This window comes from Gossypium raimondii, chromosome 1 (assembly GCF_025698545.1).
Source record: "Gossypium raimondii isolate GPD5lz chromosome 1, ASM2569854v1, whole genome shotgun sequence".
NCBI classification, from domain to species: Eukaryota; Viridiplantae; Streptophyta; class Magnoliopsida; order Malvales; family Malvaceae; genus Gossypium; species Gossypium raimondii.
In genome coordinates, this window is record NC_068565.1 from 44,072,357 (window position 1) to 44,098,891 (window position 26,535).

Here is a 26,535-nt window from a genome sequence, read left to right on the forward strand (position 1 = left end):
TACAAACACTACTCTAGGCGAATTCATATATTGGCTCTAACGACTGTCGAAATACCAGTTATGCCATAACTTTACATAGATCAAGACAATGAACTTAGTTCGATGAAGGTAATATTTTAAATCACCCAATTGAAATTCAGATAACTTCAATACAAAATAAGAAAACTTCCAGATTTGGCAGAAATTTACACCACCCATAATTACATATATACCAAGCTCTCTTTTTGACGAGTTACTATGGCAGATTCATCAGTTCAGTACACTATTGAGGACTCTTTCAGAAAATGCCTAAAATGCATACTCAGATCTCTCCACAAAGGTGGACTAGCAATTCACCACTTAGGCGTTACAAAATTCGCCTGACAGAATTTCCATACATTACGTCATATAGGCTTTACAGGTAAACTGCCACAAAGGCTTCCCAAGTAAATTGCCACAAAGGCTTTACAAGTGACTCGCCACAAAGACACACATAAACTGTTGTGTTTGATGATATGGATTTACTTAAACTCAACATCGCGTGAGGTTTTCCCATCATCGCCCTTGGGGCACATAGAAACCTTAGTAGACAAATAGGACTTATCCACCATTCCCAGAATGTGCCATGACCATGGTCTTTACATATATCTATCATGCTGGCCCTATCTCAAGTTTACTATCCTGTCGAACGTCATTAAGCACCATCACGGGATCCATTATCATATCACATATTTTTTTCCGACACTCTGCCCGAACTCCATTATCTCTAACCATACTTGGTCTTGCATCACTCAAATAACATAATGGACACATCTACACAGATTTCACTCATAATCTTAACAGAATCATACTTCCTAACACATAATTTTTCATGCATGCTACCACATATCATCATATTCATGAAGTGCATCGTACACTTCAATACATACATACAAATGCTTCACAGATAACACACACAACCATACATACATACAACAACTTCTGAAGAAGATATGTGCATCTATATGAACATCGACCGTACAAGGAATCATCATAATTTATTATGCAGAAGTCGGGTCTAGAGACTTACCTTTAGCTCGACCTTAATATATTGTTTCGATTGTCCTTCCAAATCTAGTAGTAGTAACTGCGTACAAGATCATGAAAATTCTATTAGAATCTTCATTAATAGATAGTTTACTAACGTTTCAACTACATGCAACCCCTATGCAGGGCCTTTCACTCACACTCTACTTTTCTTACACGTTTCAGTATCCTTACTTCATTAATAGATAGTAACTACGTACAAGATCATGAAATTTCTATTAGAATCTTCATTAATAGATAGTTTACTAACGTTTCAACTACATGCAACCCCTATGTATGGCCTTTCACTCACACTCTACTTTTCTTACACCTTTCAATATCCTTACTCATCAACAATCATAACATACAGAGCTATAAGACTTACTAGAAGGTTGAATCATCCATTGATTAAATGAGGTCTTAGCCCTATCTTAACGAAAAAGAAGAGAACATTTAAGTTAGAAGAATAACTAAAATGTAAAGTAGAAAGTAAAGTCATCTGGAATGTCTTCTCTCTTACTAGATATAAACTCTCTGACCCCTATTGTGGACTTTGACAAGTGATGATGTTTACCTAACTCAAATCTTCCTAATTTCCCATAAAAATCTAAGGAAAGGTAAAAAGAATCCAGCAAAGATATTCGTTACTATTTAACCAGTCACAAAGAGGGTCTAATCAATCTAATTGACTCCTAACTAATCTTGTTACGAAAACTAACTAGAACAGTACTTGTGTAAACCAGGCATATTATACCTTAGTGGTGACTCACATATGGCGTGGTCTTAAAGACAATCAAATCTCCTACAACTTTCTCATACACTTGATAGGCTCTTAGTGCTCAGCCAAAACTCTGGGCTTACTCTTTCTCAAGCATACTATTTCCTCACTTAAAAATACCCCATAACTAAGTCCTTAGATACTGCTAACAGGTGGACTTTAACGCTAGTATGCATCAAAACTTTAACTTGCCATCAAGCCAACAGGGTGGAGGGGTTATGCTACCATAGCGCGCCAAATAGATTATATACATGTTTTACTCATCTTTTTGGATCTGTCGTTTTTGGGTGTGATAGTACGGGAGGTAGATAAAACAACCATTCCCTAGCAGAATCTGCTAAGAAAAAAGGGAAAGCACGTAATTTGATTTTATCCTCAATTACGCCCTAAGGTTTCATACTAAGACAAACCATATAAAACTTTTTTAGATGTTTGTGTGGATTTTCATTTTGTAATCCGCAAAAATTTGGCAGTAACTGGATTAATTCTGAATTCAATTCAAAATTAGTATCCATAGTAGGATACGCAATGCATAATGGTGGTTGTTCTACAGGAGCTTCGGCCAATTGTCAAATCGTTTGAGCCATAGGTTGATGTGCTAAATTTGGGTTTTTATTAACCTTAGTGTTAAGCATATCTTCTAGTGAATCGAATCTTATTATTTCATTTTCTAGTGTTTGAGTAGGGTTTTCATTAACCCTAGACTCAACTTCGTCGCTTGCTTCTATTTCTGGCGGTGGGTTACTCTGAGTCTCTACCACCTCTGACTACTTTTTACGTAGCTTTGTTTCCTTGCGATTAGCTCTCGCAGTCTTTTTTATTTCTGAATTGAATGCAAGAATACCTGGAGCAGATCTAGTCATAAGAAACAAAAGAAACTATATTAGTACGTTACCAGTCCCTAGCAACGACGCCAAAATTTGGTGTGTTGTTGAAAGCACCAAAAATAACCTATCCCTATGAAATAATGAAAAAGAATAGTATAAGAGAAGTAGGGTCAAATCCTCAGAGACTGGATTTGCACAACTTCTTGTTCCTCGAGATCTCGAGCACAGTCATACCCAAGAAAAAGCGGCGTACCTGGAAAAAAACAAAAAAATAGAATTAAAAATATGGAGGGGATAAAATTGTATAAATTGAAATGAAATTGTAAAGAGAAACAAAATTAAGAAAAAAAAGGTTCTTTGATTGAGAGATTCCAGCCGCCGATTGTCTCGAACCTCCTTGAGTTCAATCCTCGGTTTTAAGGTGATCTTTCTCATGACAGAATAAGCCAGTTATAGTGGAAGAGGACGCCTACGACCACCAGCTCCACTTAGATTTTAGCCTTACGATTTAGAGGAACCTGACTCTAGTCAACCGTCACTTTTGTGGGACCGTCTTACACTAGATCATCACTTCTTAATGGCAAATGCCACGCCATCTTGTCTCTTGGGCTCGACAACCACTGACGCAGTATGCTAATGAACCGATTGTGCAACCTTCCCAAAACATATAAAGCGGTTGCCTTTGCACAAGATGAAAAGATCACTTTTGGAATGACATGAACGGAAGCATCAGTCCTGTAATACGGAGAAATAATAAATACTCGTTGAGAATGCTAAGTGCGGTTTCTAAACCTCATGAACCTTTTTTGAGGAATCTCGACAATCTTTCACTAAATGAGTTTAGTGGGTCATGCTTTTTGGGAAAAAAGAAATAAGTTTAATCAAATGAAATTTTATTGAATAATAAAAGGAACAAAGCCAAGAGCTTTAGGGAGACGGAGTTTTTTTAGAAAAGATGAGTGTCAACTTGTGTCACTTCATCCCCTATTTATAGTACATAGAAAACCTAGTTTGTTCCTATTTAAACTCTAAAAGATAAATAAAGATAAAAGCTGAAATTAAATCTAAATAATAATCCTAACAATAATCCTAATAAAATTCAAATTTAAATAGAATCTTATGTTTATAAATCTCTTCTTTAAATTTTTACCCCCAAGTCTTTCACACTTTGTATTTTTGGCACCACTTCTTTCTTGTTTCGCATGTTGGCCCATTTTATCTTTAAATTCACGCTTTTTGCACCCAAATTTCCTTTTTCCTTCAATTTAGTCCCTATAAGATAAAAAAATCATAAAAAGCACCAATTAGTAGAATCATACTAAAAAAATATATGCAATTAACACATAAAAGTATGTCATTTTAGAGTATTATCAAGGTATGAACATCAGTTGTTGATGGTCGTTGCCTAGAATGGTAATCGAAGGATTTTACCGATATCATTCATAATAACTCTCTCCGAAAAGGCTAATGATTAGAATTTCTTTCTTAGCCGATTGTGCTATCACTTGCCCACAGGTCGACATATGTGTTATATTCGAAAGGGGACCTGAAATCTTGGTTGCTAGTGAATGACACAGTAGCCTTTGGGATAGCATATACCATAGGTTCTGCATACGACATGTCAACTCCAGTACCACACAGAATGACCTTCATAAAGTGAACGAGACCAATGCATCGACAAGGGTACGTACCTCCCACTATTTCCACAATTATACTAAACCATATTTTGTTCATTATATGCATTTATAAGTATACTTTTCTCAACAAGGTACGAGCTCGTCCAACATCGTATCCATGAAATGTTGGACAACTTTCGCTCCATCAACAGTGGCGTTGCAGACTACCTCGCCAACATACCCTTCGAACATGAACATAATCGTTTGACGGGGGTCTACAGTACGTGTACATGACGATGAACCTAGTCGAATGCATCAATTTCAAACTAAAAGGGATGCATCATTTACCGATAACCTCGGTTGTCAAACAAACATACTTTTTTCTAGTTGCCTAATTTCCAAAATAGGCTGCGATAAATGCTGGGCAAATAGCAGGCGATTATGTTTGGTGCGAGGATGTCATGAAAGAAATTAGATGAAATGTTAAGAGAGTGAACATTATGTATGTAGTGTGTCACTCACGTCCAAACCTGAGATTTTGAGTCGCGGAGTACGCTAGGCCCAACCAAAACATCTTAGGGGCATCATACCTTGTTGATAAACCAAAAGGGATTTGTGATGGTGAGAGATTCCAAGCACTTCAATTCCCATGCGCACTTGGAATTGTCGCATATGCGAATGTACAAATTGAGTAAATCTCTGATATTAACGATGTGTACAAATTGGAACGCATGCATGATGTATGAAAATCTAAATTCTCACCCATCCAGATGATAGTATATGGCCACCCATGTCCAACGAATCGTTTGAGTTGGCCCCGAACATGGACTTACGCCGCGTCCTAAAAGGTCATCCGACTTCCACTCGGATACACACCAATATGGATGTTTGGGAGAGGGATAATCAACAGAGGTTATGCGAGTACTGTAGAAACTCAAGGCATGCAAATACAACGTGTTCTGTATTGAGGGATACATTGAGGCCTTAACGTCACTAACATTCATTTTTTTGCGATATAAAATTGATTATAATGCTTCTTTTTTTGTTCAAAATTTGTTCATTTTTTTGTGTTTCAGTTATATTTGCCACTGTCTACTAACATTCATATAGTGGAAAAATTGCTACTTTAAGCACTATTTCAAGCATGAATTACAATTTCTCTGGTGATTGAATTTTTACCATTTTTTACTATTTAGTCCCTGTACCTTAATTAATCACTAGTTTAATAAAGGTAGCTATCCAAAGTTACATATTTCATATCAAATATTATATATAAAAAGCTATGTATAATTTACATAGAATTTAACAAAGACAAACATGAGTTGCAATAGAAATATAAAAAGTTGATCATTTTTTTATTGATATCATTTATATTTACATCACAAAAAAAGTGAAAAATAAATTATCGGCGTCGTCGAGCCGAAAGTGTGCCACAAGGCGGTGGCTGATGGTTACGCATAGGATTTCTACATACAAGTTATGGTGCCGACTCCTCCTCTTGATCGTGATCATCGTCCTCATCTTCTTCATCTTCACCTCGACCCTTGTACTCATCTTCATTTCCACCCTCGTCTACATCTTCATCTCCAGCCTTTGTTTTGTCTTGATCTCCATCGCCTTCCACTGTGCTTGAGTGCGGCGTTGTAAGATCCTCAAAACCCCCTTTGTAGTAAATAATATGAGATAAAATCTTAGCGAAAAAATGTATAATATCAAAGAAAATGAAATTTGCAAGATATCAAAAGAAAGTTAAATCAAAAAGCAATAAATAATGTATTAAATTAAGGAATAGACTAAATTCTAAATGTGCAAAAAGTTTTGTGCCATAAGTATAAATATGGAAAAATTGAAGTGAAACGCCAATAGTGCAAATATTTTTAAGGTAGAAGGATCTAGAAATTAAAGAAAATGGATGAATGATGACCAAATTGAATAAGCGAAAAAAGTATAAGGGACTAAATTGTAATTTTACCAAATTATGTGATGATTCAAGGATGAAATTTTAAAAGATCATAAAGGGCAAAATGGTCAATTAGAAAGAGAGAGAACTCTAGAAGGCAATGATGATGTTGGAGATATTTTGATGATATTTTATAATTATTTAATTAGATAAATATTAGTTTATTAATATTTTAATGAGCTATTTTACTAATATTTTATGATAAATAGCTAGTATAAAAGGAGAGAAAGATGAAGAAGAAAAAAAGGAGGATCTTCTTATCTTTTCAACGTGAGTGAAGGGGAAAGAAGAAAAAAACTTTGCTTTCTTTACAATTTGGTCCTTCCACATAAAATCTACCAGTTTCACCTAAAATTTCAAGGAATTTTCATAACCACTAATAGAGAAAAGTGATAAAGAGACTATGGAGAAAAATAAAATCACCTTGGATTCAAGAAAATAGAAGTTGAAGGAGAGAAAAAATCAAGTTAAAGATTGAAATAAATAGGACAATGTAAGAACATCAAGATTTCAATATATTTTTAAGTTTGATATTATTGAAAAAGTATGAAAATGATGTTAAAGTAGAGTTTTCTTATATAAGGCTTTATGTTCTTAATATGTTAGTGAAGGTAAATAAAAAGAAGTGATGGGAAATATTGTAGAGAAAGGAAAGAAGTGTGTTATAAACTTGGTTATCAACATTTTGCACTAAAATAGTTTTGGACACTTGATTGTTTTTCCTAGTCCTCCAAATTAAAATTTTGTTTTATTAAAAAAATTATGACGGTTCCGTGGTTATGAGTATATCTTAAAACGTGACTGACTGAGTAACCAGGATAGGGTGTTTGGGTTGTCATCCTTCTTCGCGTAGAAAGGTTGTGTGACGTGTTAGGTAAAGCTCCGCTAACTGGAATTAAAAAAAATTAAAAGTATGTTGGGCTGAGTAACCGGGATGGGGTGCTTTGGTTGTCATTCTACTTCGTGTCAAAAGGGCCAAAACATTCTTAAACCAATTTTTATAATATAATAAATTAGGAATATGTTGGGTTGAGTAACTGAGGTAAGGTGCTTGGTTGTCATTCCACTTCGCGTCAGAAGGACCAATACATTTTTAAGAATTAAAAAATAATAAAATAAAAAATAAATAAAACGAAGGAAAAAAAGAATTACATTTAGGGACTAAAGGTGGAACAAATAAGGTGTATTGGTAAGTTTAGTAAATTACCTAATTTTCATGAAATAATCTAAGCTGATTTAATTTTTGTGTGTTTAAGTTGGACTACTTTTCAGTTTTACTTAAAGCAAGCTAAAGGTTCTCTTTATTTCCATATACATTATGCCTAATTTTTATAAAACTTTGGAGTGATATTTCTTTCATGGTAAAATCTAATTTGCTTAGTGGGATAAGAACCATACTTGAGGGCAAACATGGGCTAAGTAGGGGGAATATGATAATACTCTAAAATGACATACTTTTACGTGTTAATTACATATATATATTGAGTATGATCCTACTAATTTGGGTTTTTATGGTTTTCTATCTTGTAGGGACTAAATTGAAGGCAAAAGGAAATTTGGGGGCAAAAAGCATGAATTTAAAAACAGAATGGGACAGCATGTGAAATAGGAAGAAGTGGTGCCGAAAATACAAAGTGTGAAAAACTTGGGGCAAAAATTCAAAGAAGAGATTTATGAACATAATACTATTTAAATTCGAATTTTATTTTTAGGATTATTGTTAGGATTATTATGATATTTAGATTTAATTTCAATTTATATCTTTATTTATCTTTTAGAGTTTAAATAGGAACAAACTAGGTTTTCTTTGTATTATAAATAGAGGATGGAGTGACATGAATATTCACTCATCACTTCTGTAAAAACCTCTTTCCCCCTAAGGCTCTTAACCTTTTGTTTCTTCTCATTTCCAATAAAATTTTGTTTCATTAAACTTATGAGTAACTAAACTCGTCTAGCGAAAGGTTATCGAGATTCCTTAAAAAAAGATTCATGAGGTTTAGAACCTGCATTTAGCCTTCTCAACGAGTATTCATTGTTTCTCCGTATTACGGGACTGACACTTCCGTCCATGTCATTCTAAAAGTAATCTTTTCATCTTGTGCAAGGAATGACCCCGCTTTGTATGTTTTGGGAAGTTTGCACAGTCGGTTCGTTAACTTACTACGTCAGAGGTTGTCAAGCCTAAGAGACGAAATGGCGTGGCATTTGCCATTGAGAAATGATGATCTAGTGTAAGACGGTCTCACAAAAGTGACGATTGGCTAAAGTCAAGTTCCTCTAAATTGTAAGGCTAAAATCTAAGTGGAGCTAGTGGTCGTAGGCGTCCTCTTCCATTATAACTGGCTTATTCTGTCATGAGAAGGATCATCTAAAAGCTTACGATTGAACCTAATGAGGATCGAGATAACCAGAGGCTAGAATTCTTCAAATCAAAGAATCCCTTTCCTCAATTCTATTTCTTTTTACAATTACAATTTCAATTTATATAATTTCAACTCGTCCATATTTTTAATTTTGTTTGTTTTTCAGGTGCACCTTTTTTTCTTGGCCACGACTGTGCTCAAGATTTCGAGAAACAAGAATTTGTAGCAATCCAGTCCCCGAGGATTTGATCTTACTTCCCTTATACTATTCTTTTTGTTATTTCATAGGGATATGTTATTTTTGGTGCTTTCAACGACACACCAGGTCATGTATAGGAGTGTTACATACGTCTTCCTAACATCCTATCGTATGTCCTCAACTCCATGAGAAGGTGGTTGCGTCGATGACCATCTTAATAAAACAACAACGCGGTAGGTGTTTGTGACACTATCAACGAATAACCATATGATGTTGCAAAAATCAGATACATCGGCATTGATGTGAGCATTAATACTGGCATTGATGACGACAATGGTGTCACCATTGGTGTCGTTACATACGCCGGCATCTATGTTGGTATTTGAGTTAGCATTGGGGCATAATATGTTGGGACAAAGGTGCCCCGAAATACGTACCTACGAGAGGTGTAGATGCAGGGTGTTGTGGTAGTGCATAGTGTGATGCATAATATGGTACTTGTAAATAAAATATGGGGTTAGTGAAATGAACAAGAAAAAATTGAGTGAACTGACCAGGATGTGGTGTAGACATCGGTGGCATTTGCTGGGTTAAAGTCGAGGACAAACCCGTCATGACACCTCCTCTAAACCTACGCAGTTGAGGCGGTCATCATGGCATTTGTTGACGAAGTTGCTTACTCCTCACCTCCACTGACAGTAGATATGACTTGCTGACGACTCTGAATCAATGCATTTACTCCAAACAGGTTGCCTTGTCCAATGAGAAGGAAGAGTTCACGAATGGGTAAAAATTTCATCCTACAATCCCAAATGTTAATGTACTCATTGTGGTAATCTCACCAATTTTCATAGGTATTCCCCCGCAGATCAAGCTTGTATAATACTTTCATGTTTTGCGGTGGCGGTGAAATTTTTGGCCTCCACTCGAACTGTCGCATCACTCGGTTTGATTCATGCATCTCCATCGTCGCATGAACAATCAATGGCACCTTTGCGTCCCATATACTCCAAATGGTCAAAAATTTGGGTGGGACACATTCTATGATATTCGAATCAGCGTATGACATCCATTCAAACTATAGTACTCAATTATAATTTTTTTATATTTAGAAATTTAAATTTCAAATCATTGCATAATTATTATAGATTTGAAAAAAAATCAACAACTATCCTCGGCTTTTGACTGTTGATCTAACAATAACCAGATATCTTCGAGATGCTCCGGTAGTCCCATATAACTCAGCCTATGATGTCACCTATTCAAGCAATATGTTAATTCAAACATATAATAAATAAACAACATTTACTATATTAACTACGTATTATTATCAACTGAATTTTACCTTGTCACCAATGGAAATGTATAAGGGTCGTTCCCTCAGGGAAGTAGAAATGGTAGCCGCCACCACACTCATGACTGCAATAGGAGCAGGTAATCACCAATTGACATCTTATTCGGTTTCTTCATCCAACACAACTCTCAATACAACATGGCTAACACGACTGATCCCCAACTTAGTCATCTACATTCTTTAAAGTCGACTAGGTATATTAGCCACCTTATGTGTACCAAATTTCGAGATTTATTAGGCATTAGAATGCCCATGATCAACATCAGGATGAATGCTCTAATGTATTGTTCTTTGACGACGTCGGACGCATCCTTAGGAAGTTCATTGAAATTATTTTCCAACCACTTCATATCTATCCGACCACCTTGAAACTTGTTTGACACCTCCTTCAAAACTGCCTCACAAATGTCCTCTTTACTGGGAACAAACGCTGACCCTGTAACGATTGACCCATCCACTGGTAAATCAAGTTGTAAAGTTGCATCCTTAAGTGTGATTGTACACTCACTGCATGGAAGATGGAATGTGTGTGTGTGTGTCTGTATGTCTTGAGTCTCCATATTTACACCAATGCTCTGATAAGTGTAGGATCCAATTTGCAGCCTCTGAGCATACGAGACGCATGTAAGAATCTCGCGTCTTGCAAATAACCACGAATTTCAATGTCTGGGCTTTTTGACAAATTATGTATGAACCCATTTAAAACACGATCATCCGCCTATTTATATCAATAAAATAAAATAATTTAAAATATTTTTAAAATTAAAAAAACTTTAAATTTAACTTAATTGAAAATAACAAAATTTAAAATTTATTCTTACCATTTTTGTTGGAGCGGCAAAAATGTACTTATCGTCGAAACGAATCAGAGAGCTTGTAATTCGTGAAAATTTAATCAAAATGAATATCTGAAATAATTAAATAAAACTATAGTATTTTTAAACAAATGTATTAAAAAATTTGAACAAAACTTGATAAAATTGAGAGAGTTGAGAGAATTGAGAGTTTAGAGAAAATAGAAAGACTTGGATTTAAGTGAAACAAATGAAGAAAGATCTGGTATTTATAGGAAAAAAATTACAATTGACCTTTTAAAAATTTTATTGTTTGACAACGTTAAAAAAACCATTGGGAAAATAACGATTGGAGAGAAGTGCATTCAGTTAAACACGTTTTTTACATAATTAAAAAGAAGATAGGTTCAGGTGAACATGCATTCAATCGCTTTTTTTCAAAATCAGCCTATTTTATTAAATTAAAAAAAACCTAAAACAACAATTAAAAATTAAAATCAACATATACCTCTAATTTAGCCCGAGAATGAGAATGAAATTAAATAAAAATAATAAAAATGTCAATAACCACTTAGCATTACGTCATTACAAGAGTTTTGGTTCCCCTCCCTAATTATCAAAAGTATATAAAAAAAATAAAGAAATAAACCATTGTTAAGGGCAATTTACCAATAAAAGTCCTTTTTTCAAAAATTACCGAAATGGGCTCATTTTTTAATTATTTACCGGAATTGTCCTTTTCCGGGAAATCGCGTCCACGTCAGCGCGATGTCAGGGTACGCGTCAGGAAATAACGTCCACGTCAGAGCATGATTTCCTTCCAAGTCAGCATCTCGCGCTGACGTGGACGTGATTTCGACCCGCGCGTGAATAGTACCCAACAGTCAAAAAAATAAAATATCGGGCTCATTTCGGTAAATTTTAAAAATATAGGGCTTTTTTGGTATTTTGAAAAAATAAATTTTGAATCTTTTTGTATTTATATTTATTTTTTTTAATCAATTAACTCTTCAATATTACATAACAAGATTTGAACCAAGGTACTAAGGGAAAAGAGAAAGCATCTTAACCAATTAAGCTAAACTAATTAATTGACATATTATAGATATACTGTTATTATCTTAATTATATTACTTACGTTCTAACGATTTATTGGACCTATTCCATACACGTGTCAAATCAGAAAAAATAATACAACAATTCTGTAAAAAAAATCCGGTGTTTACTTCAAATAAATAAGAAAAATAATGATTTGAATGTTTCAAAATTCAATTCTAAACCGAAAAAAATCAAAATTTAGGGGTAAAAAAAGATCTTTTTCGACGAAAACTGTGGCAAACCGCCTTCGGCCGTTTATTAGCGCGTAGATCTCGAAAATTTATTCAAAATAAAAAAAATCATCTCAATCGGACAACCGAGCCAAAAGTTATGGCCTTTCAAAGTTTTCCAAGCTAAAAAACATAAACTGTTCATCCACGTCAGCAAATCGCGTCCTCGTATGCGCGATTTGTGTCCACGTAAGCAAAGTGCGCTGACGTGGATGTAATTTCGGAAAAATAGCCTATTCTGATAAATAATAAAATACCGAGCTCATTTCGATAAATTTAAAAAAAATAGGGCTTTTTTTTGGTGATTTGCCCCATTGTTAAATCCAGAAGTTTCTTGAGAGCGAGCTGGGTGCCATCGTTTTTTTATGGCATTGGTTGGTATATGCTAAAGCTTCAATCCTCCATTTCCTCCTCTCCAATATTTTCAGTGACGCCCAAATTTATTACAAGATGCCGAAGAAGATGGGTGTAAACAGCAAAGCCGAGGCGGCGCGTGCGCGCAAGAGCGCCACTGAAGCCGAACGAAAAGATCGGGAAGCACGGGAGAAAGAAGAGCAGTACTGGCGCGAAGCCGAGGGTCCTAAATCTAAGGCCACCAAGAAACGCGAGGAAGAAGCCGAGAAACGAGCTGAAGCCGCTGCTCGCAAGGCTGAGGCGCGCCGTCAAGCCGAAATGGAGGAGAAAGAGATCGAAAAGGCGTTGAAGAAACCGGATAAGAAGGCCAACCGTGTGGCGATTCCGGTGCCGAAGGTGACCGAAGCGGAGCTACAGAAGAGGAAGGAGGAGGAGCAAGCGGAGATGGCGAAGAAAGCGGAGGAGGCGAAGAAGAGACAGAGTAGGACCGCGGCCGAAGAAGAGTATGAGAGGATGGTGTTAGTGACAAACATGAATAGGGATGATTCGTTGATTGAAGCAAGGAGTGTCGAGGAGGCGATTGCGCAGATGTCTGTGGCGGACACCCTTCCCCCGGATCGCCATCCTGAGAGGCGGCTTAAGGCTTCCTTCAAGGTTCATTACATTGCTTTGCTCAACTATAAGTTACTCTCTTCTTTAGATCTAGAAGATAGTATAATTTAGTTCCTTAGTCTTTATCTTACTGCACGGTATTGAGTTATAGTACTGAATTATTTTAATGAATGAATATAGGCATTTGAAGAAGCTGAGCTTCCCAGGCTTAAAGAAGAGAAGCCAGGTCTTACTCACAATCAATACAAGGATATGATATGGAAACTATGGAAGAAATCTCCTGATAATCCTCTAAACCAGGCAAGTCTATATCTAACTTTGAACCAATGTGGGGTCCTATGTTGAAATGATCTATGTGTTAAGTTGGTTAGGTTTTGTTCATTATCAATGAACAATTGTCAGTGTTTCTGGTGGCTTAAGTGAATTTTTTTTTCCCATTTGCAGGTTGCTGAGTGAGTGATCTCTGCATAATTTTTCTCAGGCTAGAATGGCAGGCGAGTTTTGTTGTTTATAAACTTATGGGGTTTCTGGCCTACTATATGAGCAGTGTTTGCTTGGTGCTTAGAAATGAATAAAACATGATTGATCTAATAATACTTTCTATTTACTATTATTGTTCAGGATCATACATGAGCTGTTTGGTTAGTTTAAATATGATTTGTTGCCTAGTTTTCTATTTACTTGAGGGTCAGAAAAGATTGACTGATGTACATGAAGAGAAATAGTACTTGACATGGATTGTGTAAATTACGAAATAAGTTGCGAACATAAGATAGAAAGCTGGGAAGGTTTTCCTTTCTCTCCATGTGGATTAATAAAGATTGTACATGATATACATGTGTGACCCTGATAACCTAAATTTTCAGTCGCTATTGTGTCACTCAAGTGATTGTCATTGCTTGTTTACATGGAAGTCTGCTAGCCCTCGAAAATTGGTGAAAGATAATGGCTTTTGTGGAGGAATGAATTATCAATGCAATGCCTCAATGAAATTGTTGCAATGACTGTAAAGGTCAGATGAAGCTTGCCTCCTACTCTGTCAATGTGACTGGAGAGCTGGAATTCTAAGTTGAAGGATAAAATTTTACTTGTGACTTGGTGCGTCAATGAAAAATCAGTACCTGCCTGTACAGGTTCTTGTTTTATCTTTCAAGGATGAGCTAACCAAGAAGTTCCTTGCATCCTGAGTTTGTGAAATATGTTGTGATCATAGAATAAATTCAACCTGATTTTTTAGGTGAGAACATTGCCTCAATCACATTCTTATGAATTGGCATTCAGCCATTCATCTTTGCATATGATGCAACAAACTCGTATTAAGGACTTGCAAATTTGCTCCTCCTTAGGATATAAATTTAATGGGGACTGATGCTCGGGTGTTATTGCAGCCTTAAGACAACTTTATTAAACATGCATTTTTAGTCTTAACAATTTTTGCCCCACTGCCTTGTCTTTAAGAGACTTGCTTCGTTTCACATGAATTATGAAATCCTGTAATGTATATCCAAAAACCTCTCTACGGTTTACAATATAAATGTTAGGGTGTTTCAATCTCACATTAGTCAGGAAAGTAAGGTTTTTGGGGCATTCAAGCATGAGTGTTATACTCCCCAATAGGTTGTTTTTGTGGGGAGAGCTATATGATCTTGCTACACTTGCTGGAGATTTTGTGCTATTTGTCCTTCGTTTTAAGCATGGATGTATGGATGTTTTAGCCCTCAAGCAGCATGCATCGACATTGTTTCTCTTCCTGCTTATAAGTTTCATTGATATATATATTTGATAAAAACAATTACAAGAATACTCGAGTATACAATAAAAATCCACCCTCCTTATTCTGGTATAAGCAGATAAATTGCTCTCAGCTATTTAAGTAGGAGAATTTTATAGATTATACTAAAATTATAGGCGCACTCTCAATTTTAAGCCTCTGCTAGTTGAGAAAAGTTTACAGGAGTTGCGAATCTTGAATCACCAACGAAGAGGATAGAAGCTGCCAATCTGGAAGCAGCTTGTGTGGGGTGGAACAGGTCCCAGAACAAGTATTTATGGCGATTTGAGCAAAGGCTTGCTAAGGGAGTGCAATGCAGTGTACCGTTTCCACAACAAGCATTTTTGACGTCTGTAAAACCTGAGATTTAAAAGAAAAGATGAAAATTGAAGATTTACAACATTTGGTTTGGGGAATGGAAATAGGATAATGCAGAAATGTTATTTGGGAGTGAAAGGAAAGGCTTACTGGAATTTTGAGGGTTATCAATAACAGGTTTTGTGATGTTAAATGTATTTCCAAGAGAATACTTAATGTCCTTGTTTTCGTAGCTGAGGTTGCGCATTAGGGTGTCCATTGTTGAAAAGAAAGCTTCGGCTTGGTCGTTTAACTCCTTTGAACATTCACCGTTGGCCGAAACCCTTTGTGATGGGCAACACCCGACTGGTGGAACACTTATTATGCCAAACTTCCTTGCCCCGACACTAATTAGATTCTGCATATTACCTTATCTTCAGTTTAATTGGACTGAGATTGTCCTGACAGCTTGTATCAAGCATGGCTTATGCCCGCTTTATGATGGTGATGATGATTAAAAGAAGCAAAAAAATGAATCGGGGGTTTAGCTTAGTTGATTCGTGCAGTTGATTGCATTCAATACGTTTGGGATTCGAATCCCAGTAACTGCAACCCCTTCTCCCTATTCTCAAAAGAAGAAAGATGAACTTCTCACCCTCAAGTGCTTTTCGTACACGACTGCTAAATTGGGTATGAACTGTTCTTTGGGTATCGGGTTCTTCGAATAGTGATTCCCCACAATGTCATTGCTACCAACGCTGATGAAGATGAGAGATTTTGAGAGGAAGTTTTGTGCTTCTGATGTACCTTTGCTTGCCACGAGATCATTGTAGACCATAGAGAATTGGTATACCTGCTCCCCCATTGGGACAACATTCGCTTTCTGGGTCTATGAAATCAACCTTGTTAAAGTTAATTGAGAACAATGATCATCTAGCAAGCATGAACTAGATGCGACGAATAAACAAACCAAACTCTCATTTGCTATCGAGAAACTAACAAAGCCTTACCGATGTTTGTCCGGTAATGTCAAGAAGGCCAGATCCAGCTGACGCGAAGTTTACACCCCTAAATCTACGTTTCTTAATAGCAAGTGTCCCGTTTAGAGACAGGAAGCTCACTGGACTTCTCTTGAAACCAAAGAATTTAGCTGACAAGGAAACCAAAAACTCAGCAAAATTTGAGGAATACTATGCACACACATATGCATATAGTATAATCCTAACCAAGAAAATCAGCAGTATTGAGGCCATTGCTGAATCTTCCAGTTGCTCTTTGGAAAGGAAAATCGACCCCGTTGTGCGGGAAATTAGCCGTTATATTACTATCAGGCAAGTAATTATTGGTCCCAACATCAACTGTAGAATCTCCTAGTATGAAGATGGCCGGCACCTCTGCATTTGCTGATTGAAGAACACCTATGATCAATGACAAGGCTACAAAGGCCAACCCTTTTGCCATGGAAATCCAGGGAAGAAATTTTCCTATGTTTCTGTACTATAAGATTCATTTTACCGACTATTTATCTCTAAAGAAGTCATAAGCAAAACTATTGGAATTACCGGTGAGGTGATGCAAGCTGCAAGAGAAATTTATTGTCCTATATGCTATTAGCTGGAATATAATAATTCCAATGCTTGTTAACCGTTCGTTTTTTTTACAGTTCTTACACTCTCTTCTATGCTCTAATTGGCTTTTTCTGAGGTGTGATAGAAACAAGGAATCATATTTCATTGACCTAACTGGCTGTTTTTCGCGTATCATATTCTTTATAGTTTCCTAATTGTGTTGCAATGATATTTTGTTAACAATGAAAATGAGAATGGGGCTGAAGACTCAAGAGAGTTAAAGCTGGTCTTTCTTCACAGAAAAATAAAATTGTATGAACTCCACGCACTTAGCAAGTTAAGGGGTTGTCTTCAGAACGAATGCCTTCAAATAGAGTAAGGTTTACAGGATTTATTTATAACAGAGATTGAACTTTATAATATAATCTTTTACACAACAAAAGAATGCTTAATGTGATACATTTATTGACAATTCTATGGTTACAAACCAAATACAAATTCCGAAGAAAAAAAAAGAATAAGAGAGCTTAAAGCTTTGGTTATTTTATACTTTTGTAATGGTGTTAAATAATTAAGAACAGTTTCAGGTGCAAATGTTTCAGAGAGGTCTTGTGCTTTTCCCTTGGGCTCTGCCACAGAGCAGGGCATTCTTTGGAATAGGATATTCATCCCTCGGTGAATTCACAGGTGAATAAACTCGCAAGTAAAACTGCTGTCCCAGATATTGCCGAGCCCAAAATTCAGTCCTCACATTCCACATTCCAACATTATCAAGTGCCATGTAAATAGCAGTCCATGATCTTGGATATACCTGCAAACACCAGTCATTGTTGTAGTTTCCCTTCTCTTGTTAAAAGCTCAGTGGAAATAAATGGCGGAAGTTACTAACCTGTGTGGTGGACCGTGAAACTGCATCTCTTAAATTGTACTCTTTACGACTGTCCGGTGTCCACAATCCTCCATCCATGCTGCCATGGAAATGAAGTGTAAGTTTAGCCAATATATATATATATATATATATATATATTTGAATTGTGCATAAGAGAAGAATATTTTGAGTCGGTTTCTTACCCAACAACCCAAAAGGCATATCCATCAATGTGCCAGCTCTGGACAATGCTTTCATGGTTCTCAAACACAATTTCCACAAAGGCACGGAAATCAGCACCCATGACTGATGTATCAAGGTACATGTTTTGACCGGTTGGCTTATCCGAGATGCTTCCAACTCGGAAAACACCTCCAATTTTGAAGTAGTCAGCTAGTTTCAAAGGTGTATCAGCTGGAATGAAAGAAACACTGTTAACTGCGTATCTTTGTTTCCCTTTGACTTGATCAGCTGAGCTCACTAGTTTGATTGTTCTGGTTATGTTAATAAGACCGTAGTGATATGATCCCTGTGGATTTGGCCTTGGTCCACTTGCTGTCAGGTTTGTCCTGAAATGCACCAAAATGAAATATTATGAATGGCACACAAATGGGTTTACAAACATGAAGAAAAACAATCAGAGCAAGATTTTTACCTGATGGATCGAGCCTGGTTAAGAGACCAGTTGATTTGGTCGGTTGGTCCACCGGGAATAGGGCCTGAAACTGCCTTGTTGGAGTTACTGTAATGAAGAGTGGCAGTAGTTGTAAGGATCTTGTCAGTGAAACGAGTTGAGGCCACAATGTAGAAATCCTGGGAAGATTGATCCATGGTAACAAGCACCGAATAGGATTGACCCACATGGACATCAAGTGACTCATACATGGTTTGAACGGTGTGGGTTCCCTCTACTTCCACCAGCTTCATTTTATGACCTTGAATTCTGAAATTCAGTGAATTTTGAAGCCCCACATTTGAGATCCTAAACCTGTAAGTTTTGCCTGTAGGGGTACACACAAAAATAATACCAATTGTTATCATCCGTACAAATGAGTTCAATTTAACCCCCAGTGTGTACCTTGTTCAACTGTGAAGAATGCACCATTAGGACCATGACCATTGATTAGAATACCATCAGGGAAGGGAAGTTTATGACCCCTATCTAGCTTGGCTTGCAGTTTCTGCAAAAAAAGAAAAAATGAATGTTATGACTATATAACGACCATAAATGAAATTACTGGTGACACTCGAACTCTAGTATTTGTCAATGTTGCACAATAAAATTGTTTTATTAGATGGGTATAAGTTGTTTTTTTTACCTTATGGTCAGTCTTGAACCAGTCTCCGATAAGAACAGTGAAATCGCCGGCAGGGTCGGGGAAAGGGACCGGGATTCTGGGCCTACTGAGGATCCTGATGCCTCCAAATCCACCAGCAGCCTTGTGGAAAGCAAGGGATGGAAAGTAGTAAAAGGTACCGATTTGGTCTTTCGCTTGTAAAATGTAAGTGAAGTTCTTGCCCGGTGGGATTGGGCATGTTGTGCCGTACACTCCATCCTCGTACGAGTTTCTCCTTTGCTGCATCCCATTCCTATTTTATAACCCAAATCAGCATACATACAAAATTTCTATAAACAAGTAGATTATAGGCTAACATTGGTTCATAATTTATGTCCTCGTGTAAGAGTAGCCAACCAATGAGTTTTCATGTCGGAAAAACGAACTAAAGTCAAAATGTTTGGTCTAAATGATCATTGTCACTTTCACAAATTTAATGAAACGATGATAATATATTATCAGCCACTAGCTGCCAAATTATAGGTGTTAAAGATTTTGTACATAATACCATGATATAAAATAGGCAATATCACTGTCAAAAGCTGGAATGATGCGGATATTCAAGACAATTTTAAGTATATGCCCATTTTAGTTTTTTACTGGTTTGTTCATTACATTTCACCAGTTAGATCTCCAGTTTCCGATTCGATTATAAACTCGATTTCAGAAAAAAAGAAGAGAAAGAAGCACATTAGCTAGTATCATGGGAATTGCTCACCATGATAAAAGAAAAGGTTCATCCAAGTTGTTGTAAACATTGATGATGAGATTGTCATTAGTAACAGAATAGAGATCAGGCCCTGGAAATTGCCCATTAATAAGAATTCCCTGTAAAAAAAACAACAGAAACGATGAAGGTCAGCTAAACCCGGAAATAATTTATATAACGCACATATTATGCTACATGCTATAATAATTTACAAACCTGCTGGCGAACACCAAGTGGGTAAATGTCACCATAAGTAACATTCCAGTTGAAGAATCTGTAAGGATCCTCAGCCTGAACAAGAGCAAAAACAGAAAGAACTAGAACGACGGCAAGTCTTTGCCGTAAGCTTGATCCTTTAAGCACCATTTCGTGATGAAATTGGATTTGATTTTAAGTGCAATGTGTGAAGATATAGAAGGTGTGTAGCAAAAAAGGTTTTGGCAATTTACAACAACAAAAAGGTTACAACCTTTACAGAACAGGAGACATCAATGTGGCTTTTAGTAACTGATACGTGACTTATTTAATGTGTATTGCCAATGCCATGAAAGAAGAGCAAAAAAATGGCAACCCCTTTTGTTTAAAAAGCAAAAATGAACAAATTAATGAATGAAATAATAAAAATCCAACGCCCCCCTAAAAACGAAAAGAGGAGAAAGAGAATTTGAGTGATTTGGGTGTTGGTTGGGCAAAGTGTTATCATGTTTTTATAGTGTGATTAGTGGGGGTGATTGAGCCTACAAAATCTTCCAAATTGTTGGTCTTTCATTTCATAAACTGTCCATTGAGCAATGGACACGTAGGTACATGTCAAACAAGTCGACGAAAATGCCCTTGACATGAGGAAGGATAGATAGGGGAACCGCGTGGCTTTGAAGCATGAGCTGAGCTGAACTGAGCGGAGGTGGGGTTTGAATTGCGAATGCATGGTGTATTGCCCGTGATTTCTGACGCTACACACGGCATCTGCATGTGGGCTAATTGCTTTACTGTGGACTTTGGACCCAACAACTCCAACCTTGGGGGGTTGATCAACGGTTGATGTTGGTGTTACGACTTTGGCCCACTTTAATGAAGGGTGGAGATAGGATCTTGGACAATGGAAATTTTGTACGCGGAGAAAATAATGAAAAATGGATTCACAATGGCGGGCCGTGTGGGCAGTTTTGACAGAATGATGACAGTGAGGTTTCATATTTGTTAATTCCTTTGAATTGATTGCAAGTCAAATGTCATGCTAATAAATAAATCCATCGCCTCATTCAATTGTAAACAAGTTACAGCTATATGAAATAATTAGTTTAACTCAAATCTACTTCATGCCTGTCCTTGATAAAATAGGGTTTTAAGCCACCTAAAAAAAATTGAAAAATAATATTTCGAACCTCCAACGTAATTTCTACCTTGACTATATATTAAGAAATATCATTTCAATCTAGACAACAATCGTCTATATTTTTGGGTTGTTGTAATATTAATAGAAAAACATGTCATTTGGATTTTAGTGGAAAAGTGTTTGTATAATTTGAGAAAGTCTATGATATAATTTTTTATTTTTATTTCCATTTTATTCAAATATAAATAAGCATAAAATTGTCATTCTTTTATGGCATTATAAGTTTTATTCACAAAATAACCGTAAGAAATTTTAATTATTCAGACATTAGTTACACCTCTTGTTATTAATAGTAATTGCATCTTCTGTTATTATTTCTGAACGTGTTTCTCTTTTAAATTGTAATTACATTTTAAAAATAAATAATTTTATAGAAAAAAAGTTGAGAATCATCGAATCATTCTCCCAATTCGTATCCCATATAATTAGAGTGATTCAATTACCCGCATTTTAGTACGATCTATCGATTCATTTTTATTGACTTCTGATATAATTTTTTTATATGTTTCAAAACTGTTGAAATTTACAAAAATAAATGGCGTGAAATTGATATTATTTAATTAAAAATTATTTGTTCAAAGTAGTTGTCCAGCATTTAAATTAGATCCAGCAATTGACAAAGACAATTTTCTCATGAAATAAGTTAATAAATGTTTTTTTTAATAATTTCATGATTTTTGATACAATGTGTATAAATAGGAGGATAATGCACTTCAGCGCACTCAAACTCACGTCTTCATAAAGTAGCAACAATGTCGATAAATGTTGATTAATTTTTTGTCTGAGCAACAAGATAACAGTAGGGATAGTATTTCTTTTATTTTTATATGGTTTAATACTATAAAAAGATTGAACATAAAGTCTAAAAATATAAATAAAATTGTTTATATAAAATGTTAGGATCGTCCCGATTAAACAACAAACAAGTAAAAATAGCATAAGAAATTGAGAAGATGAACACACAAATTTAACGTGGAAAAACCCCTCTAAAGAGGATAAAAAATCACGGGCAAAGATAATTTTACTATAATGGCAAAAGAATGAAGAGTACAAAAGATGGAGATAAAAACTAAACCCGAAAACGTAAACACAAAATTCTCTGAATGTATTATGAGTTCTAATCTAATGGGTGTGTCTCATTTCTAAGATTGTAAAAGAGCCTATTTATAGGCTAAAATTAGTAAGTCAAATAAACTATACTAATAAATGCTAAATATATTATACTAATAAATACTAAATCTTCTAGAAAGAAAATATGTTTTTGTTTAACTTGACTTGCAAGCAATCTCTTAGAATTTGGGTCACACAATTCTAACATAAAACATATGATGCTACAATAACCATTTTAAAAATCTTTAATAAGTTTTTCATATACGTAATTTTTTTGATAATATTATATTAAATTTGTATTTTTAAAATATTTTTAGTTAACAATATTTAAAAAATAGTTTTTTATTTTAAAATAAAATTATTAAAAATCATTAGATACATGTCTAAATTAATAGAAGGTTTATCTATTAACAAAATTACTTTCATTGTCGTAAAATAAATCACTAATCTCATGTTTACAATTTTCAAATTTTACCTCTTCAATGGTAAATGCAAATGAGTTTTTCAATATATATATAAAAAAATAATTCAAGTTTAAATTTTATTTAAAATAAAACTTAAAAATAATAAATTTAAAATAAATAAATATAAGCAAATCATTACCTTATTATAATTTTATAATTTCAAATTTACAAAATGAAACATATGTTTTATTTAAAATTGTTAATAAATAAAAGGAAAAACTAAATTAAGATATATTATCCTAAACTACTATCTTAATAAATTTTAAAATAATTTATTAAATTTAATTTAGATAAAATATAAATGAAAAATAAAAAATAAAAATCTATGTTCAGAAATTATAAAATACTTTAAGACTCGGTATTGGTTATTTTGAACAAAACATCAAAGATGCTGATGAAAATAATTAAAAATTAAAATTAATCAAAATAATGAAGAAAAAAATATGTCTTGCACATATATATTGATAACAATTCTTAAAATAAAATAATATAAATGAAAACAATGTGAACTTAAAAGAATATAAAAAAACAAATATATAAGAGTTGTGCCTTTACTAAAACATACTATATATTGATTAAAATAATAAAAGTATATTTATATCTGATATCAATAAGCTTTTAAAAATATATATATTTTAGTAAAACTTAATTTTGGTATGACTTTAAAATCATAAATATTGAAATATATATTAAGTTGACATAAAAAAACAACTGGATGAAAAATATAATAATATAACATTTTAAAACAAACAGACAAAACTCCAGTTTTTTATTCTACAACTATATATGGAGATACTAAAATAAATAGATAAACTAAATAAATTCTATCTTAATTTAAAAGTTAATATTTAAAAATAACAAAAGGGTAGGTTTATAATTTTATTTCAATAAATATTTTATATAATATTTTAATAACTATTTTAAAGTATGAAAATTTAATATGTTAGGACCGATCGATTAAGCAACAAATAGCGAAATAAATTGAGAAATTGAACACACAAATTTAACGTAAAAAAACGTCCTTTCTAAAGAGGATAAAAACTACAGTTAAAAATAATTTTACTGTAATGGCAAAAGAACGAAGAGTACAAAAGATGGAGATAAAAACTAAACCTTGAAAACCCAAAAACAAAGAACCCTCAAAACGTAAACACAAAATTCTCTAAATGTGTTATGAGTTCTAATCTCTAATGGGTCTATTTTCTAAGGTTGTAAAAGAATCTATTTATAGGCTAAATTAGTAGGTCAAATAAACTATGCTAATAAATGCTGAATATATTATACTAATAAATACTGAATCTTCTAGAAAGAAAATATATTTTGTTTAACTTGACTTACAAGTAATCTCTTAGAATTTAGGTCACACAAATCTAACATAATATAAATTATAATGAGTATTTAAAACTTTAAAAGAATAAATAATTTTAATAGATAATTCAATTAAAATGTTTTATCTTTCATTTAAAATATTGAAAAGGAAATGTTTTATTAATAGTTTAATTTTTCCTTAGTTTTTTTATCAATCTCATAAAATTTATTAATGGATAATTAAAATTATAAAATTAAATAGAAAAGAAATAGAGATATACCACTCGTCACAATATTATACTTTTATACTTTATTATATTATATGATTAGATTTTTTACCTGTGCGATGCACAAGTTAATAGTGTTTATTAATAAAAATGTTTTTCTATACAATAATTCCAGGTATTTTAGTTTTAAAACATGCTAATTTTTAAAACCTTTAAGCATGATTTTTAAAAAAATAATGTTTTAAAAATGACATTAATTTTAAAAAGTATTTATACTATTAACATTTATTTAATCTAATATGTGATTTTAAGGAAAAAATATTAAAAGATATTTTTAAACTAGTGCAATTGAAATTATGTTTTAAATTTTTTAAAAATAATATAACCATATAATAAAATAAAAATTAAAACATCAGAATAACAAAACACCTAACTTGTTTAACATTATTATATGTAATTATTTATTTTTAACTAATATAATAAAATAATGTTTACTTTTAAAAATATAATATGGCTGTATAATATAATAAAAACAGTATCTGTACCATTACATAATATTCTGTAACTTAAAACATGTATGATGTACAACATTGTAATAATATAGATGATGTATGAAGGGTGAATGAAAGAAGTTATTATTAGGTGTTTAAAGACGAGTGCGTCTCCCTTTTTAGCTGCTGAGCTGTGTGTTGCCGGCTGCGAGAAGGATTTGCTCTCAACTTTCAACCCATTAAAACTCACCAAAGCTTTTATTTTAATTAACTTCAAAAACTTAATAGTAACGAATTATGGGAAGCAAAAGAGGTTGCATCACGTTATGTTCACCACTCAATGATTTTTAAAAAATAATATTATAAAATATATTTATAATTTATTTTTTTATACCATAAAGAAACTTTGAGCATCCTCAAACTTGTATCTTCTTACACTATCAACAATTTGAGATATATAATAACTTTTAGCAGGTCGTAACTTTTATGCGATTGATCGTTTAATAATCTGATCATTATATTTTATGTTCCATTTATTTAATTCTTGCATGTTTTGAGGAAAATAAAAATGTTTATGTATTTGTTTTATATAAAAAAACGTAAGAGAAGTATTTTAGATCTATATAAGTACAATTACAATTATAAATTCAACGATCAAATTGCTGAAAGATTAATTGTCTAAAGGATTATGAAAGTGTGCAAAACTCATTTGGATACATAAAAATAAAATATATGTATATATATTTAAATTAATAATTGATTATTAATATATATTTTATTTTCTAGAATTTTAAACGTATACAACATATTTTTAATGCCTATATTATTATTATAGATTTAAATTTTATGTAATATAAATTACATAATATGGTACTTAATTAGAAACAAATCAAATATTGAGTATTGAAGTATTAGAGGTTAGAGCCTAAACTCAATTTAAATTATTATTATTTTGTCCCAATCTATTTTTCAAGTCTAAATCTAAAATATAATTTGAATTTGCAAGCATAAATTACTATTACATTTAGCCAAAATTGACTACTTACCTCGATTAACTAACCTTTTGTCCATAATTTTTAACCGCATGAGGTAAAGGAGCACTTACAAACTTTTCAAAACAGAGTCACACTTTTCTTTTCCTCTCTTCCTTGTGAGGATTGTGAGGGTGTGACTGTGAACCCCTTCTCCATTCTTCCATAATAACTCACTCATAGTAAATACTACAGACTATCTTCATTTCATGTATCCAAAGTTTTAGTCTATTATAAGCGTTAAATTAATGTTTTTTAAAATTAGACAACTTACCGGAGCAAGCATTTACCATAACCGAGTTTATGATTTTCTTTTAAAAATCTGTCCTATGTGAAATGGTTTTCTTTTCCGATTTCACACTAAAAGAGAAGCAACCAAAAAATTGGTGCCTGAAATCAAGGAAAATCAGCTGAAAGGAATTTTGAATATTGTATTTAGGCAATGTCCTGGTTTGCATTGGCTTTATCAATAGTAATAACAATCTCCATTTCATGTTCTAATTTATTAAAGGGAGTAAAAGAGGATTTGTAACTACAACTATTCATCCACATTTAAAGGTTTGACAGGATTTGAACAAAAATAATAGGTTCAAAAAATGAACTTGAGCAAAAAAATAGGCCTATTAAAAATATGAGTCGAGTTCAAATTTGAACCTTCAAGGCCCGAGCCTGGCCCGGCCTGACCCATTTTTAAGTTAATAATATTTTATATTACTTTTTATATAT

At 33.7% G+C, this 26,535-nt stretch overlaps 3 protein-coding genes across 3 annotated transcripts; 1 reads left to right on the forward strand and 2 right to left on the reverse strand.

Moving 5' to 3' along the window:
- Positions 1-12,595: 12,595 nt before the first annotated feature.
- Positions 12,596-14,067, forward strand: LOC105785955 (uncharacterized). The gene is made up of 3 exons (XM_012612168.2): positions 12,596-13,274; positions 13,413-13,532; positions 13,677-14,067. Exons 1-3 carry the CDS (start codon positions 12,717-12,719, stop codon positions 13,686-13,688), a joined length of 690 nt encoding a protein of 229 aa, XP_012467622.1. The 5' UTR covers positions 12,596-12,716; the 3' UTR covers positions 13,689-14,067.
- A 1,087-nt stretch (positions 14,068-15,154) lies between these two features.
- On the reverse strand, positions 15,155-16,964 carry LOC105785954 (GDSL esterase/lipase At5g55050). Its single transcript, XM_052634164.1, has 5 exons — positions 16,527-16,964; positions 16,311-16,450; positions 15,956-16,183; positions 15,472-15,718; positions 15,155-15,363 (listed from the first exon to the last, which is right to left on the reverse strand). The coding sequence occupies exons 1-5, from the start codon at positions 16,759-16,761 to the stop codon at positions 15,155-15,157; spliced, it is 1,059 nt and encodes a 352-aa protein (XP_052490124.1). The 5' UTR covers positions 16,762-16,964.
- Positions 16,965-17,239: 275 nt separating this feature from the next.
- LOC105785956 (L-ascorbate oxidase homolog) lies at positions 17,240-20,470 on the reverse strand. Its single transcript, XM_012612170.2, has 8 exons — positions 19,999-20,470; positions 19,792-19,901; positions 19,056-19,326; positions 18,815-18,917; positions 18,392-18,737; positions 17,940-18,305; positions 17,758-17,836; positions 17,240-17,679 (listed from the first exon to the last, which is right to left on the reverse strand). The coding sequence occupies exons 1-8, from the start codon at positions 20,146-20,148 to the stop codon at positions 17,467-17,469; spliced, it is 1,638 nt and encodes a 545-aa protein (XP_012467624.1). The 5' UTR covers positions 20,149-20,470; the 3' UTR covers positions 17,240-17,466.
- Between the last annotated feature and the right edge of the window lie 6,065 nt (positions 20,471-26,535).

Bases quoted from the DNA above. Each gene is read 5' to 3' on its own strand.
- LOC105785955 (XM_012612168.2), top strand. From the start codon at position 12,717: ATGCCGAAGAAGATGGGTGTAAACAGCAAAGCCGAGGCGGCGCGTGCG. The intron at 13,275-13,412 runs GTTCATTACATT...GAATGAATATAG, and splicing joins GGCTTAAGGCTTCCTTCAAG to GCATTTGAAGAAGCTGAGCT.
- LOC105785954 (XM_052634164.1), bottom strand. From the start codon at position 16,761: ATGGCAAAAGGGTTGGCCTTTGTAGCCTTGTCATTGATCATAGGTGTT. The intron at 16,451-16,526 runs GTTAGGATTATA...TTTCCTTGTCAG, and splicing joins CAATACTGCTGATTTTCTTG to CTAAATTCTTTGGTTTCAAG. The intron at 15,364-15,471 runs GTAAGCCTTTCC...TTTAAATCTCAG, and splicing joins TGATAACCCTCAAAATTCCA to GTTTTACAGACGTCAAAAAT.
- LOC105785956 (XM_012612170.2), bottom strand. From the start codon at position 20,148: ATGGTGCTTAAAGGATCAAGCTTACGGCAAAGACTTGCCGTCGTTCTA. The intron at 19,327-19,791 runs GTGAGCAATTCC...GTTATAAAATAG, and splicing joins GAACCTTTTCTTTTATCATG to GAATGGGATGCAGCAAAGGA. The intron at 17,837-17,939 runs GTAAGAAACCGA...TTTCCATGGCAG, and splicing joins TATGCCTTTTGGGTTGTTGG to CATGGATGGAGGATTGTGGA.